Below are 15,771 nucleotides of genomic sequence, written 5' to 3'. Positions count from 1 at the left end.
ACACTTCAAAAGTCAAACAGGAAACTTCAAGAACATTTTGTGTTTGCTGCTGTCTGTCAGGTCCCTGCCCCCTCCCCCCCCAGGTATGTGTTTGCTCTCTTCTGCAGCCTGGGACTAGGTGGGGACGGCTTTTAATGGGTATTCAGGGCCTATCAGGCAGTGAGCGGCAGAAACCCCTATTTCTGGTGGATGGGCTGTATTCCCTTTCCTAAGGAGAGAGAGCTGTTCTCACAGCACCTGCACAGTTGTTCTCATCCCAGGAGCATTAGGATCACCTGATAAGTTTTTGAAACTTAACTATGCCCAGAATTCTTCTGACCCAGAATTCCTGGGAGTGTGGTTAGGGTTCCAGGTGTTCTGACAGCGTCCGGGTGATTCTAACATACAGTGTGGGCTGGGAGCACCGATTTACAGCCCAGACTTGGAGTTCAGGGAGCCCCCGAGTGTCCATGTCCATGGAGGGGAAGCGGTGGCTGACACACAGCTTCCTACTCTCTGCCTCCCAAATACTGCTTAGCGTAGCGGTAGATGAGGCAGCATTCCAGAAGCCCTCCACGCCTGACTAAAGGAAAGGATGGTAAGGTTGGGGGACAGTGGAGAATAAGACAGAACTTTGCTGGGCAGGGACAGGAAGACTGTACTGGGTTAGATACTGGTGTCCCTCCGCAAATTCACGTCCTTCCTGGAATCTGAGAATGTGACCCTATCTGGAAAAGAGGTCACTACTCCAATCTGATTGCTGTCCTTGTAAGAAGAGGAGACACAGACACAGGGAGAACCCCATGTGAAGATGCAGGCCGAGATCAGCCCATCGGGGAGGAGGTGGGGCCGATAAGCACTGAGATTTCTTCCAGCTCGGACACTCGGTGACTAAAAGGAAGCAAGGAAGGTGGCCTGGCTGGGGGCCATCCCTCTGCCACTGGGGCATTTTGGGAGGCTGTGTCTGCCTAGACAGGGCTGAGGAAGGGCTGCAGGGGATGCATGCCCGTGAGGACATGGAGCTGGACCCCTGTTTACCTCTGTAGGAACAGATGATGAAACATTTACTGGAGGGCAAAAGTGGGCAAATGCTAGTCCTGCCTGATGGGTACAACCACTGGTGGGACACCGTAGGCGGTGAGACAGGCCCTGGTGGCCACCACTAATTGCATAAAACTGAAAAATCTCAAGAATATTTTCGGCCCATTTGCACTTATCAAGTATCACACTGGAAAGCCCAGTAATTTGTGTAGGATCCTTTCCAGAGTGAAGGGGATTTCACAGACTTCGCTTTGTGCAGGGTGAGTTTCTTGGAATTTCAACCTCGGAGTGGGCCTGGCCTCCTTGATCTGCTTCACCCCACTTTCTCACACAGCCCCAGCCGCTCCCCAGCACACCTGGCCGCACCATACAAAGCGACTCTCGAGACACACTCTCCAGTCACAAGATGTCTGCGTTCCTCCAGCCCTTTGGTTTCCCCTTCACATTTTTGGGAATTTCATGGCACTCAGCAGCCAGTGATTCTGGCAGTCTAAGAAATACAAAGTTCAGGGCCTGAGACAGCTGTGGCCTCTGCTGTGGTTTTTCTGAAGCTCCATTTCATTTGGGCTAGAGGTGAACACTTCCCTCCGGAGACTCCAGCAGGCAGGGTCTGAAGCAAAGTTCAAGGAACAGTCGCTTCCACTGTGGCTGGGTGTTGTTTGTCTGGCACGAACGCCTGACAACATGCGGACGGGCCCAGGAGCAGCAGCAGGGCGTGTGGACTGGAGGAGTGGCCAGAGGCGAGATGCGGGGTACCCAGGTTCTCTGTTTCTTCCCAATAACCGTCTAACAACAGCCGTAATCATTAACTCCCCAAATGCTTTTATTAAAAGTTCCATGTTACCTGACACTTGAGCGTAATTAAAACAGAATGACCATTTGCAGTCAACTTTACCTTTTATGACCTCACAGATTTTTACAAGGACGTCCCAGAATGCCTTCTTTCCAAAGGGAAGCCAAGAGGTATGCTGAGGGCCCCAGGAAAGAACAGAGAGGAACCCCAAATCTCCTCATGCTCATAAATGAAAAGATGAAAGAAAAAACATGTACTGTTTTTATGGTTATAAAAGTTAACACGTGGTCATGGAGGACAACTTGGAAGACACAGAAAAGTATAAAAATCAAATAGTAGCCACCCGCAATCCCACCCCTAGAGACCACTGTCAATGTTCCGGGGTACCTATACCCTTCTTGAGTATGAAAATATCTTTTAACATCTGTACCTTAAAAGCAGAAACAGACTTTGGCACTACGGTTCATAATTTCATAAACGAGGCCCTAAAATCTGTTATATTTCAGGTAAATTTGACATAGGGACCAGTAAAAAGTATCAAGTTAATTAATCCACAAGTAATTGAGGGCCTGCTTTGTATGAAGTACTCCATGAGGTACTGTGGGGGATTAGAGACATCTGCAGCACAGCCCCGGGCCTCAAGAAGGTAGAGCGGGAAGACAAGTAACATGCAGAGCGGCTTTCAATAATTGTATCCTCGGCAACTAGCAAAGCTCCCTATTGGGCCCTCACGATGGTTTGCTGCATTGAGCTGAGTGGCACCCATCACAAGGGCGATTCCATTATTTATTCACGCAATGCCTATTTACCTTGCACCTACTATTGAGTCAGGGGTGAGGGTGGTTAGGTTTTGGAGCAGGGAACCATTGTGATGAGAGTGACATTTTAGGAGATTTATATGAGCTCTGGCTTTCCAGATGGATGGTGTGACAGTTAATTTTGTGTGTCAACTTGATTAGGCTGTGGTACCCAGATATTGGGTGAAATACCAGTCGAAATGTGTGCTGTGAAGATATTTGTTAGATGTGATTAATATTTATTTATTTATTTATTTATTTATTTATTTATTTATTTATAAAGATTTATTGGGGAAGAGGAACAGGACTTTATTGGGGAACAGTGTGTACTTCCGGGACTTTACTTCCGGGACTTTTCCAAGTCAAGTTGTCCTTGCAGTCTTAGTTGTGGAGGGTGCAGCTCAGCTCTAGGTCCAGTTGCCGTTGTTAGTTGCAAGGGGTGCAGCCCACCATCCCTTGCAGGAGTTGAACCGGTAACCTTGTGGTTGAGAGCCTGCGCTCCAACCAACTGAGCCATGAGGCCACCTGGGAGCTGAACGGCAGCTCATTGACTTCATTCTAGTTGCGGAGGGTGCAGCTCGCTGGCCCATGTGGGAATTGAACTGGCAGTCCCGTTGCCCAGAGCTCGCGCTCTAACCAACTGAGCCACCCATCCACCCTTAGATGTGATTAACATTTAAATCAATATACTTTGAATAGAGCAGATGACCCTCCATAATGTGGGTCATTAACTCCCTAATCATCGAATCAGCTGAAGGCCTTTGGAGAAAAAGACTGGAGTCCCCTGAGGAAGAGGGAATTCTGACTCCACACCTCCTCTGGACTTGAGCTCCAGCATCACACTTCCCTGGGTCTCCAGGATGCTGGCCTGCCCTATAGATTTCAGACTTGCCAACCTCCACAATTGCATGAGCCAATTCCTTAAAAGTCAGGTATGTATATGTATGTGTATGTGCATATATGTGCGTGTGTGTGAATCTTTCATTGATTCTGTTTCTCTGGTTTTGTTTCTCTGACTAATACAGACGGGAATGGAGAAAGGCAGGAGTAAGGAGAATTAGCTACTCAGAGGGGGTGAGGGAGACCAGTTCAGCCTGTCAGGATGCTTGGAAGGCAGCAAAATTGTGTGTGTGGGGGTATGCGCTTATGTCTTTGTGTGTGTCAGTATGTGTTTGTATGTCTATGAGAGTATGTATATCTGTGCCTGTGTCTATATATGAGTATCTGTGTTTGTGTATATCTACATGAGTGTGCACATCTGTGTATATGAGTCTATATGTCTGTGTGTGCTGTGTCTCTGTATGTTTGTGTGCTTCTGTGTGTGTCTATCTATACAAGTGAATATGTGTGTCTGTGTGTCTGTGTCTGTCGGGCGATGTAGGCAGGGGATGAGTCTGTCATGTTGCCTTAGAAAATACCTCTCTTGCTAGATTTTTCAGTCAGTTCCATTGGTTTGCTGGGAGCAAGTGTGGAAGCTGGGTTTGGGAACCGGACAGGAAGGTAGACAAGTAAGAAAGCAGATCCTGTGGTGTATGAAGAGGGAACAGCCCACAGGAAGTGGGCAGGAGATCTCAGTGGGTGTGGGGAACAAGATGGCCAGAGGTGAAGGTGGTGCAGAGAGATCTGTGTGGCGGCAATTCAAGGACATACACACATCACACCTGCCTTGAGTCTGGAGGTTTCGTGGGCCAGACCAGGGTTTTGCGAGGTTCAAGCAGTTGGGACAGTCAGGGCCTGCACTGTGGCAATGGAGGGGGATATCTGGAGACTGGGCTCCATGAAAATGAAGAGAAATAGGACAGTCAGTGTAGGGAATTGGTTTGGGGACAATGATGACTTCAGTTTAGACCTGTTGGTGTTGAAGAAACCACAGAATAAAACTTTCAAGGATGAGGAGGGGTCATGAACAGTATCACGCTCCAAAAAGGACAATGTGGATGAGAGTGGGAAAAAGCCATTGGGCTTGACAATGAAGTGGTCTTGGTAACCTCAGTGGAGGGCGTAGAAGCTGGTGTGAGGGGAGGAGGCAGTGAGTAACCTTGGTAGGAGGGATACATCTGTTGGACTCTACTATGATATATAAAAATGAAAACAACAACACCACATAATCACACGAGAGGACAGCAGAGTTGAGTGATGGGAGCCCTGAACATATCTGAATAAAGAGTGAACCTCATTCATCAAGGTTTGAAGCCCTGATCCAATTAAGTACTTCCTCTGAAGGTTAGCAAACTGTTATCCTTTAATCATGCCTTATATTTATAAAGGCCTTTCTCTAAAGAACTCCAAGTGCTCAATAAACATTAATTAATTCACTCTCCAGTTCTCCTTTAAGGAAAAGTTGGTGGCAGGTATCATTATTATGTTTATAGGCATGGAAACTGGCTGAGATGAGACTGACACTGCCAACCCAGACCACAGAGCTAGTAGGGGTGGGAGCTGTACCTGGCTCTCCCCTGTCTGCTGCTAGGCCGTTCCTCAATCCCCCACATCTTGTCAGGATCCCTAAGTTATTGATGAGACTTAGCTATGAGACCAACTCCAGGGTCCAATGCTTCAGGGGATCTGCAGGATAATCTCAGAGGGATCTCTGGGCCAGCCAGCTGTGGGGCTTGAGAATGGATCTTTTGGTTGCTCAGTCCTGGACCACACAGGCAATGAAGCAGCTTATTCTGCTGAGACCTTAAGGGTCACAAGCAAATGAGGAGTGTGAGCAACAACAAAATCACCAAACTCACGCAGTTGTTCTGTTTGTGTTTCATGGGTGCCATCATACAAAAGATTCTCTAGTGTCCTCATGTAGGAAAATAGCCCCAATCCTTATGCTTTGGGCTGTGCAAGATCCACTCATTTGCTCAGAAGCAAAAAGATCTAATACAAAGAATAATCAAGGACAGCCCACTAGGAAGATGATTTGGTCACCTTGGGTGGTGAGCTTGGGCTTTATGAGGTCAAGAGAGGAAGAGAATCCCAAAGGTCCCAATGGTGGAGGTGGTCCGCAAAGCCCCCACTGTGCCCCCAGAAAGCGCAGATGTAGGGACCATTAACTTAAAAGTCATGCTGTACTTCAAGGACGGGGACTGCCGACACCTGCCGAGCCCTGTGAGCTGGCGATACTCTGGCTCTTAGCTAATGAGGCCGGGCTCTAGTGGGATCAGCTAAGCGATTCGCATTCCCAGTCCAGTGTTTACGACACTTGGGTGGACCTGGGAAATTCAAGGGGCCACTGATATGTTGGCCCAAAGCCAGGGTTTAATTAAGCCCTAAATCTCCAGTGATTCCACCAGGGGCCTGATCCCCGTGAGGCCGGCCAAAGGGAGAAGCATCCTACAGAGCACTGGACTGGCTTCTTCCCTTCAACCCACTGTCTGCAGGAGGCCTTGCTTCTTAGTGTGAATGATCTCCTCAAAGTCACACAGCAGCCTACAGAAAACCAGCGGACCAGCCTGCCCTGGAGCGGCTTCGGCATGTGGGGTGCTTCCTGCACCCGTCTGCGGTGTTCTGTGGAACACGGATATTTCTGAGGAACGGCAGGATAGTTAGCACAGTAACACTTTCACTTCGGGGTTTCTGTTGAAGAATCCTTGGTGTTTGGTGAGAAATTACCAAAAATATGTCTTGTTCAGAAAACGGAATGATTAGGGCTGACTCTTTGGATTGAGAGGCCCAGGAAGCCCAGCCACCTTGCAGGGCAGAGGCCTGGAACCCACAGGCCAGGCCTAATCTCTAGGGGACCAACAGAGCTGTGGGAAGGAAGAGGGGGATGCGAAGTGTTTCTGAATGTACGAAGGGCCTGGGACTTTCAGGTAATTTCTGTCTTCTCCTTCACGTTCCCATCCCTCTCTCATAACCATGGAGCAGAGAAATTCAATTTCTTGCAATGACGGTGAAGAGGCCCAGAACCAGAAGGGGCAATGATGGTACAGACCTGCCTCACGTCTGGGCGGCTGAGGGGAAGAAGACCATTCCCACAAAGCTGAGTGATGAAGGACACGGGTGCCTGTTTAACATCGGTGGGCTGATCAGATGGAAGGTTGTGGGAAGAGAACTGGGACATCTCGTCTTTCTCCGGCGTTCTTTTTCCGTTTGAAGAGAGTAAAGGGTCAGTCCTCAGGTCTTGAAGTCAGATGGCCTGAGTTTGCACCTTGGAAAATGCCACTCGGAAAACTGGTCCCACACTGTTTGGGAGTCTACCAGCCCCATGGTTCCTCGACTTGCACTGAGGCCAGTGGGTTTCCCAAAGAGGGCAGGGTCAGATTTCCGTCTCATGGCATCTCCCTTCTGTTGCAGCAGGGGAGGTAGCATGCTAGCCTCCTGGGTGTTTATGAAATGAGTCATGACATGTAATGTTAGGACAGCCTCTGGCACATAGTTCTATGTGTCAGCCCTACCACCACCGCCACCATCATCATGGCCATCATTCTCAGTCTGGGGCTGGTTGGATATGGAGAACGTCCACACTGCTAGAGCTCCTGGCAGCCTCCCTGTGCTCACAGAGTGTGGGAACAGGGCACTGGCCTGTGTCTGACGGTCAGCTCTGCAGTGGGTCATAAAACAGCGGCAAAGGGAGCGGCCGGCTCAGATAGGGCGCTGGAGATGAAAGCCGCCGTGTTTGCCTTTCCAAAGTGCCGCTGTGTTCCTGAAGGCCTGCAGCTTCCTCTGCCCCGCTGGGTTTTTTTTTTTTTTTCTTCCCAGTTCCTCTCAGTGATATCTTAAGAGGCAAACTTCCAGCACTAACAGGAGGTCTTTTGTTCTCATTTTTCTCTAAGTGGACTTTAACCCAGTTACGACAGATGAGTCACTGTAAAAACAAACAAATAATAATACTCCATTTTCTTAAAGGCTCTTCCATGTCTGCTGACAGAAAAGGGGGAACCTGACACTGCACTGGGCCTGTGGGGCTTCTCCTCGCCCCAACCTTCTGGAGGCACAGCCCAGAAGAACCTTCCAGAACACACTGCTCAGCGAGGCTCTGCCTTGTTTGGAATTTCATCTGATTTGGGGTGGCCCAGGGACTCTGAGGAATTTGGGTCTCAGCACAGTCCTGCTTAGGATTTACACTCTTGGATCCATCACAGACTCAATTCTGGACTCGCCTCCCTTCACACTTTAGTTTCTTCCTACCGTGTTTCCCCGAAAATAAGACCGGGTCTTATATTAAGGTTTGCTCCAAAAGACACATTAGGGCTTATGATCAGGGGATGTCATCCTGGAAAAGCATGCTAGGGCTTATTTTCTGGTTAGGTCTTATTTTCGGGGAAACACGGTATGTGAAACAGGGGTATTAGATACTCTATCACTTTATCAGGAAAGACTTTGCAATAGAATATCTTCTGCTCTGTTAGAAGACTCCAGGGCAGGCTAAGTGTACAAGTGCAGCCTGCATCCATTTGCTAAAAGTGTACCAGAAACTACGTTAGGCCCACTCCTTGCTCTCAGGGGGACAGATGTGTAAATAAAGACGGAACATGTGCCAAGGGTGGGGGTACGCTCAGAAAGAGGATGACCATTTGATCCTGGAATGTTGGGAAAGTCTTATTAGATGGGATGGCATTTGATCTGAATCTTGAACCATGAGTACATTTTCATCAGATGCTTGGGTGAGAGGGGGGCAGATATGGCAGGCAGAAGGAGCGAGGGGCTTAATCAAAGGACACGGCAAGTTTGGACCCCACCACGTGCAAACCCTCTCTAATCTCTGTCCAGGCGTTTTTGCCTACATGCTTAAGTAGAGCTGGACCCTCATTTTCCTGAGAAGGCGCTGTCCCTGGATGAACATGCTGTTGGCTTCAGGACTCTGGTCCGAGATGTCACCTGGCTGCATCAAACACTAAGGCTTGCTTTGGGCCACTAGCAACCTGGGCTCATTGCTAAAGAGCACAGCCACGGGTCCTGATGGCTGGTGTAGTACATGTCCTCTAGAAGGTTGTCATCCATTGTCACAGCCACTGTGTCCTGACTTCCTGGAGCTCAGATGCATAGTGAAACACACTCATGTCTACAATGAAAACATCTGTTCAATTGCCTGGAAAACTACTCATCCTGAACCCCAACTTACAAGTCTCCTTTACTGTGAAGAACTCCCCCGGAAGCTGTGGGGAGCATGAGCAGCACTCGTTTTGTGCTCTGTGGGTCCTTCTTACCTTGCTTTAGGATCTAACCACAATCTATTGTGATTTGTTTCCCTGAGTGTCCTCCTGCTGGGCTGTGAGCTCCTGGAGGGGATGGTAGGTAATGCATAGTATTTGGTTCCTGTACATACAAGGTGTCCACTAGATGTGTGTTAAATGGACATGTGAGTGAACGAACAAGGTTTGAGGTGGTGTGTCTTACATAGTCTAAAGATGTTATCAATTGAAAGCTTCATCTTCATAATCTTCTGTAAGGAAGTGGTAGGGCCTAAGGATTTCCTTCCGAGAGCACCACTTTTTGCATAAGTAGATCTCTCTTCCCCAGAATCTTGCTCTTGAGAATTTTGATTTAAAATCAGATTGAGCCCACAGTGACACTCTAGGGCAAAGAGGACCCTAGTCTATTTTTTCAGGCTAACTTACCTGCTTCAGCAAATCCTGTTAACTGACACACTGAGGATCTTCCATGACACCTGTGGGGTTTGCACCCCCTGAAATGTAAAGAACATTCTGGGTCAAACATCTGAAAAGTGAACATCTTCCCATCTTGTGATCTGGAAGGACAGAGTAGGGTAGATTTTGTTCCATCTCTCTCTCTCTCTCCCTCCCCCCCCTCCCTTCTTTCCCTCTTTCTTTTAAGGAGTCTTTTCAAGGGTCTGGGGTGGTAGAAGCCTTATTCTATAGGGGAAATACTCTTCGGCTGACCCTTCCCCATTCTCTATTCTGCCACCCTCAGACGCCACAGCAGATTACACAGAATGATTTTAGGTAGTGGGGCTGAGTGGGTATGGACCCTGGACTCAGTGCACAGCACAGGCTCGCCTCAGTTTATTTCTCCGCTCTGGGAGAACTGAGGTCCCTGCCTCAGACCTTGTCTCCTGGGATTGGATTATGGCTTTGAAAGGATGAGTAAAAAAATCCAGGAATAGGTCTCAATGACAGTAGCTGGTTAATTACTTCTGAGAAAATGGAAACCTTGGTCTCCTGATGTGTGCAATGACAGGCACAAGAGGAATTTTCCAATACAATAGGGGCATGAATTTTCCAAGGGTGACTGAGAAAAGCCACCATCTGACCATGCACCAGAATTAGTTAACTTGGCTGCCCTGGAGTGGTAGAGTCGACGGGCAGGAACAGTGTACCAGGAGGACAGCACTGCTCCCCACTACCTTCTAGGTGTGTTGCCAAGATGTGCCACTGATGGGAATGGAGACTTCAGGACAGCTGGGACACTTGTAGTGTCATGTCCTCTGGTGAGAAGGGAGATGATCTTGACCGTTCTGCTTTGGAAGGAGCTGGTGATAAGGAGCAGCTAAAAGCTAGATGGGTTCTTTAAATCTGTGCCAGAAATGGTGTGCACCAAGGCCTCGATTCTACAGCAGATTTTACAGTGGCCCAACTGTTTCCTTCTCTGAACTCATTTATTACTCCTTTCGTCCACTTTCTGGCACTCCTCTATGCAGACAACTGTTCTATGAACTAGACAAACAAAGCTGAATTGTCTTAGTCCCTTAGTTTTGTTCTCTCCCTTCATCTTCCTTCCATAAAAGGAGAAAGGCTATGGTTTTCCCAGCCCCTTCCCTTCTCACTGTGACAGCAGATTTTCAAAACTCCAAGGGATTGGATGCTGTGAAAAGGCCGAGGAGAAGGGGTGAATAACCCTCGTGTTTGAAAACCCATGGAGCAGCTGTTGGCAGTTATAACTGTCCTCTGTGAGCCACTATCCACTTATTTAAGATCCCTTGGAGAAGCTCATTCCCAATTAGAAAAAAAATAATGGTTTGGGTACGATTAATGCCCAGCGCTAGGCGGAAACGAGACCTTTCCAAAGCTGTCACTGTAGGCGAGGAATTTACCTTAGTGACACTGTTTAGGACCCTGGCTCCTCGAGCTCCTTGCTCCATTAGTATCTCTTGTGGGAAGGGCTGAGGAATTTGAATCTCCGATATAAAACGGAGAATAGACGTGGGATAAGAAACAGGAAACACATCTGCTGATCCCACAGATAATCTTTTTTTTTTTTTTTTTAAATATAATTTTTTCTTGAGTTTGGAATGTTATATGTTCATGGAAGACACTTTGAAAAAATAGAGACAAATCCAAAAAAGAAAATAAAAGTCAAGCCAAATTTTATTACCCAGAGATAACATGGTTAGTGTTTTTATACATATCCCTCTAGTTAAAAAAGCGTACACAGTGTTTTTTTCTTACAAGACGGCTATGTTCTGTGCATAGTGCTGTATAATCAGCTTTTTTCCCCCATTAATGATATGTTGTGAACATTTTCCCATGAGATTAAGCTTTTTTTCTAGCACATAATTCTAATGACTGCCTAGTATTCCATCATGCAGATATTCACGCAGCTAATACCCTGTGGGTGAAGTGAACATTAAGATTGTGTCTATTTCTTGCTATTATAAATAATATAATGTATACACTGGGGAGACTGACTCAGGCTGTTCCATTGTCCTGGTCATAAGTCACTTAGTCCTTCCTCAAAAACCATTTGTCATTTTGCGGGCCAGAGAAACTGCATCACAGCTGACTTCACAATCCTTGCTCAGAACACAGGGACAAACTTAATCTACCCAAGCTGGCAGCAACCCTGAAGGTTCTCTTAATTCCACAGAAACAGCCACCAATAAATGTAAAACGACAGTTGAGCTCAACTCATGTATTCATAGCTGCATTATTTCAGACAAAACAGGGTTCCTTGATTGATTCCCCTTGGACCCTGGTCATCTTTTCAGCAAAGAAGGCAAACTCATTGTAATAGCAGTAAAAACTCAGAATCCGCAAGGTAAATCAGTAGAGGTAACTGGAACCATGCATTCTGGAGTCAATCATACATCATTTGAAATCATCTTCCATGTTTAGTATTTTTGGTGTCACCGTTCTCCTCTGTTCGAGTAGATAGTCGTGAGGGGAATAGAATGAAGATCCAGGGCTCCTTGGAGTTGGGAAATTCCAAGGAGTTTCCCAAAACACTGTGGTTGGCAGAGGGGAAAGATGGGCACTGAGCAAACTCCCAGTTGAGAATCTGGGGCAAAATCTAGGCCATGAGTTTCTGGTTCAGCTTAACTTCGAGAAACTCAAGCTGCCACATGGGGTGCACCTTAGACACCTCCTGTTTCCATATCACTGACACTTAAGTCCAGCAGGAAGCCAAGGAGGAAAGATGCTCTGAGGTGGAGGAGATGTACACCTGGGAGGTTGGGTCTGGGTGGGCCAGGTCAGCAGGCCACCGCTCGCACCATTGCCCCTTTCTCATTTCAGTGGCCATGCACACATCTTCAGCTGTCTCTGGGTGATGAGAAGGTGAAGACCGAGGTTCTCATCTCAAAGTCTAGACCCTCTTGCCATCCTCTGAGGCCTTGTGGCTTCTAGAAGAGGCTGGTCAAGGAAGACTTCATGGAGAGAGAATGCATTCAAGGGGAATGTCATGGGACTACACATGATGATTGAAATGTGCAAAGAAGTTTGAAAAATTAAAAATCGGTGGGGAAGGAATACTGGCATGTGCACAGACTCACTCACTCACTCACTCACTCACTCACTCACTCACTCACTCACTCACTCACATTTAATGGGGTTTCTGGGAGAGGAAATTGTAGTCTCCAGTGCGTATGAAAAGTCCCAGAGGGAGCTCTCTGAAAAGAGTTGGAGTGAAGAACTGGAGGAATCACAAGATTCCCCTCAGGCAAACATGCTTGTCCCACCTCCAAAAGGCAGGCATCCATTCTCAGTTGCTCTAATATGTCACTAGACACCCTTGCCTAGTCTGACAGCCCCTGTCCACAAACAAGTACCCCAGTGAGCCATTCCTTTCCCAAGTTGCTGAGGGGTCTTCTGAGGGATGCAAAGGATTCTTTCTGGGCTGATCTAGCCCTGGTGGATGAGCTCAGCTGTCTCCTTTCCTAGGAATGCAGGCAGGGCTTCTAGGAAAGATTTACTACAACAGGACATGGCTGCCTTCCACCACCTGCCCCGGCCACCCCTGCCTTTCTTCCAAGCTCGAGACTGAGGTTGGGGAATTTTAGAGTGGATGCTGGGTATAGTTCAATATTCCTGTCCTGGGTGATCGAGAAGCTGTGCAAACACAGTGGTAGCCTCCCTTCATGCCCATAATTGTACAATAGTGGCACCACTATAAATGCCAGCCTGGAGAAATTCTGCGTTTCCAATCAGCCCAGGTACTAGGCACCTGCATCTTGGCCTCTGACAATTAAGAAGGAAGAGCCTCATGCCCGCTTGCCAGTCTGTTATTTCACGGATGTGAATTCCCTCTCTGTCCCATCAGATTTCATCTCTCCATCCCCTTGAAGATGACAGGGACAGGCCCTAATTGGTTCCTTCTACTTGGCCCCTACTTACAGCCTCTGCCTAGCTCAGACTCAAACACCCAATGTGATCACAGGCTGAGAGAGCTTGAAAACTGACCCAGAGAGCTAACCATGGTCCAGGTCCTGCTCTAAGGGGATCTCATGTATTAACTCATTTAGTTCTTACACAACTGTATGAGATGGGTACCGTTACTATCCCCATTTTCCAGAAGGGGATACTGAGGCCCAAAGAAGTCCATTAACTTGCCCAAGTCACACCGCTAAAGAGTGTCAGCGTGAGGATATGAACCTGGCAGGTTGGCTCTGGAGTCCTGCTCTCAAGGCCACACTGCGGGTGAAATAAAATGGCTTTGGTTCTGTCTGTCCTGCTGCTGGCCCAGCGCTGACTTTGGACCTTAGTCTGACAACAGGATGCTGTCTTGCTCCTGTGCTTGGGATCCTGCTTTGGAGACTCCCTAGTATGCGCATCTCTCTAGGATACTGTAGGATACTCTCTTCTTACCCTCTCCCATTTCAAGTTCTGCAATCCCACCCTGAGCCCATCCTGATGGCTGTGGCCTTGGCCCTTGCTGATAGATCCCAGAGGGTAAGATCAATGTCTTACTCAACTCTGGGTCCCACACAGAGCCCCTAGTGTAGCGCCTCACACACAAGAGGTGTTGAGTGTACATTTGTTGAAGGAAATCAATGTCAAAATGCTCTGTGCCTCAGTTACCTCATCTGTACAATGAGATAACAGAAACTGAGTTTTGTGAGAATGAATTAAGTGAATCTATGTAAAGCACTTAGAACAGTGTCTGGCATATGGCAAGTGTAGGCAGTTATTAGTATCGATGGAGTTATCACTGTCATTACTACCTATGGGTAGAAGACTTCGGGCTCTGGGTCAGAAGCCGGGGTTCTTTTTTTTTTATTTAATTTATTGGGGTGACAATTGTTAGTAAAATTACATAGATTTCAGGTGCATAATTCTGTATTACATAGAAGCCGGGGTTCTAATCTTGGCTCTGCCACGTCTCAGATCTATGATTGTTGGCAATTGACCTAACTTTTCAATGATTGTTCCCCATTTGAAAAATTAGATAATTATATTTGTAACTCACATGGTGTTTCTGAGAATTAAATGAGATAATATATGCTAAGTGCCTGACACAGAGAAAGATCTCACTAAACGACAGCCAAAAAATTGTCTTATTATTGTGATTACTTTAAAACTACTATGCATATGTTTAAAACATTTTGGGCCCCTCAGTCCTCTTCTTGGGACATATTCCTCCCTTTGACAGACCTGCTCAGCCCCTCTGTCCCTTCCCTTGAACACGAACACACACACACACACACACACACACACACACACAACTGTACCTCTACCCTCACATTTATGGTACAATTAAGGCCTCTGGGGTTTTGCAGGTCCCCTATGGGCCCATGAAAGCAGGGCCTCCTGATGCAAGAGGGGCTTGGCTCTCGGTGTCCTGGAAAGCACCCATTTCCTTAGTCCTGGAATAGAGGGACACAATATCACAGCCATCTGGAAAGGAGGGCTTGGCCATGTCTCTCAGGGAACGGGACCTTCAGAGAATAGGGAGAGTGAGCTTCCCTTTGACCATCTGCAAGGTCTATGCCTGGCTCCACACAGTTCTCGGGCGGCAGGCAGCTTCCGACAGCTCCATTCCTCCAACGGGATCCAGTAGTGACAGGAGGACAGTGTTGGGCATCCCGGTGGTTGGCCAATCAGTTCCATATCCTCAGGGCTCAGGCTTGCAAGTCCAATGGTAGAGCCAGAGCCCTACATGGTACACTAACCCAGTATCCCTTAGCAACAAAGGGGGACATGCTCGTTGCAGACACTTGTGGGAAACCCTGGGGAGCAGCAAAATTGCAACAAGCAGCCCCCCAGGCCTCACACAAAGGGGCCTGGAACCAGCGAGGGGAACGCCCAGGGAAGGAGGGGACCAGAATATCAGGGCTGTTGGTGTTGATTTGATTTTAACCATCAGAAGGATCTCTGGTTATGATACGACCATACCATTATTTCTGGCAACGCATCCATGTTGGAGGGGAATTCTGGAGGGAGTTATGGATGGAAAAGCCAAGGAGACAGTGCCCCTCTTCCTCTTTATTGGTGAATACATGCCAAGTGATGCAAACAGGAAGGGGCGTGTCCAAGACTCTGCTCAAAGAGCGTGGCTCCTTTCAGCATGTCCAGCTTCCCTGGTGACCTGGGCATGGAGGATGATCACTCTTCTTGTTCCCACTTCCGGGTCTTCTTCCAACCTTCACTTCCCATTGTCCTTGTGTGGTCACCATGCTATTGGAGTCCAAGTGCATTCACTGTTGCCTTCCCTGAGCAGCCTCTTTTAATCCATGGTAGGGAGGGTGTCACAACTCAGCTTCCAAAACACAAACAAATGAGAAGATTTTAACTTGTTTCAACAGGAAGGAGGGAGGAGAAGGGTTATGGGTGAGAGATGTACATGGTAACACTACCATAGTGGGGATGTGGGGGAGGACAGTGGTCGCCTGGCCCTTCTCAGGTGGGGGTGTTGAAGATGGGATATTCTGAAGACTATACCCTCCTCCATGGTCGGCCTCAGGGCAGTCTGCAGGAGTTGATAGTTAGCTCAATTATGAACATACCCCTGGGAGGTGAGTATGTCATTAGCCACTCACGTAGAAAGGTTGCA

The 15,771-nt window shown here is 47.7% G+C and overlaps 1 protein-coding gene across 7 annotated transcripts in view; it reads right to left on the bottom strand.

Annotated features, from left to right (window-relative positions):
• Nucleotides 1-102: 102 nt before the first annotated feature.
• RAD51B (RAD51 paralog B) overlaps nucleotides 103-15,771 on the bottom strand; it is a 619,726-nt gene continuing 604,057 nt past the window's right edge. For 5 of the 7 annotated variants that reach the window (XM_074327303.2, XM_088797377.1, XM_074327304.2 and 2 more), the window contains 2 exons: nucleotides 9,165-9,232; nucleotides 103-7,411 (listed from right to left, as the gene is read on the bottom strand). In XM_074327303.2, the coding sequence (XP_074183404.2) occupies nucleotides 9,183-9,232 (50 nt within the window). In that variant the 3' untranslated portion in view covers nucleotides 103-7,411; nucleotides 9,165-9,182. Of the gene's footprint in view, nucleotides 7,412-9,164; nucleotides 9,233-10,853; nucleotides 15,478-15,771 lie in introns of those variants that run through there. The other 2 variants (XM_074327309.2, XM_088797380.1) reach the window with 1 other exon arrangement.

The sequence above is a fragment of the Rhinolophus sinicus genome, chromosome 3 (genome assembly GCF_057876585.1).
Source record: "Rhinolophus sinicus isolate RSI-liver-muscle chromosome 3, RSI-T2T, whole genome shotgun sequence".
NCBI lineage: Eukaryota > Metazoa > Chordata > Mammalia > Chiroptera > Rhinolophidae > Rhinolophus > Rhinolophus sinicus.
The sequence above is the reverse complement of the archived record's forward strand: the minus strand, read 5'-3'. Positions and strand labels throughout refer to the sequence as shown.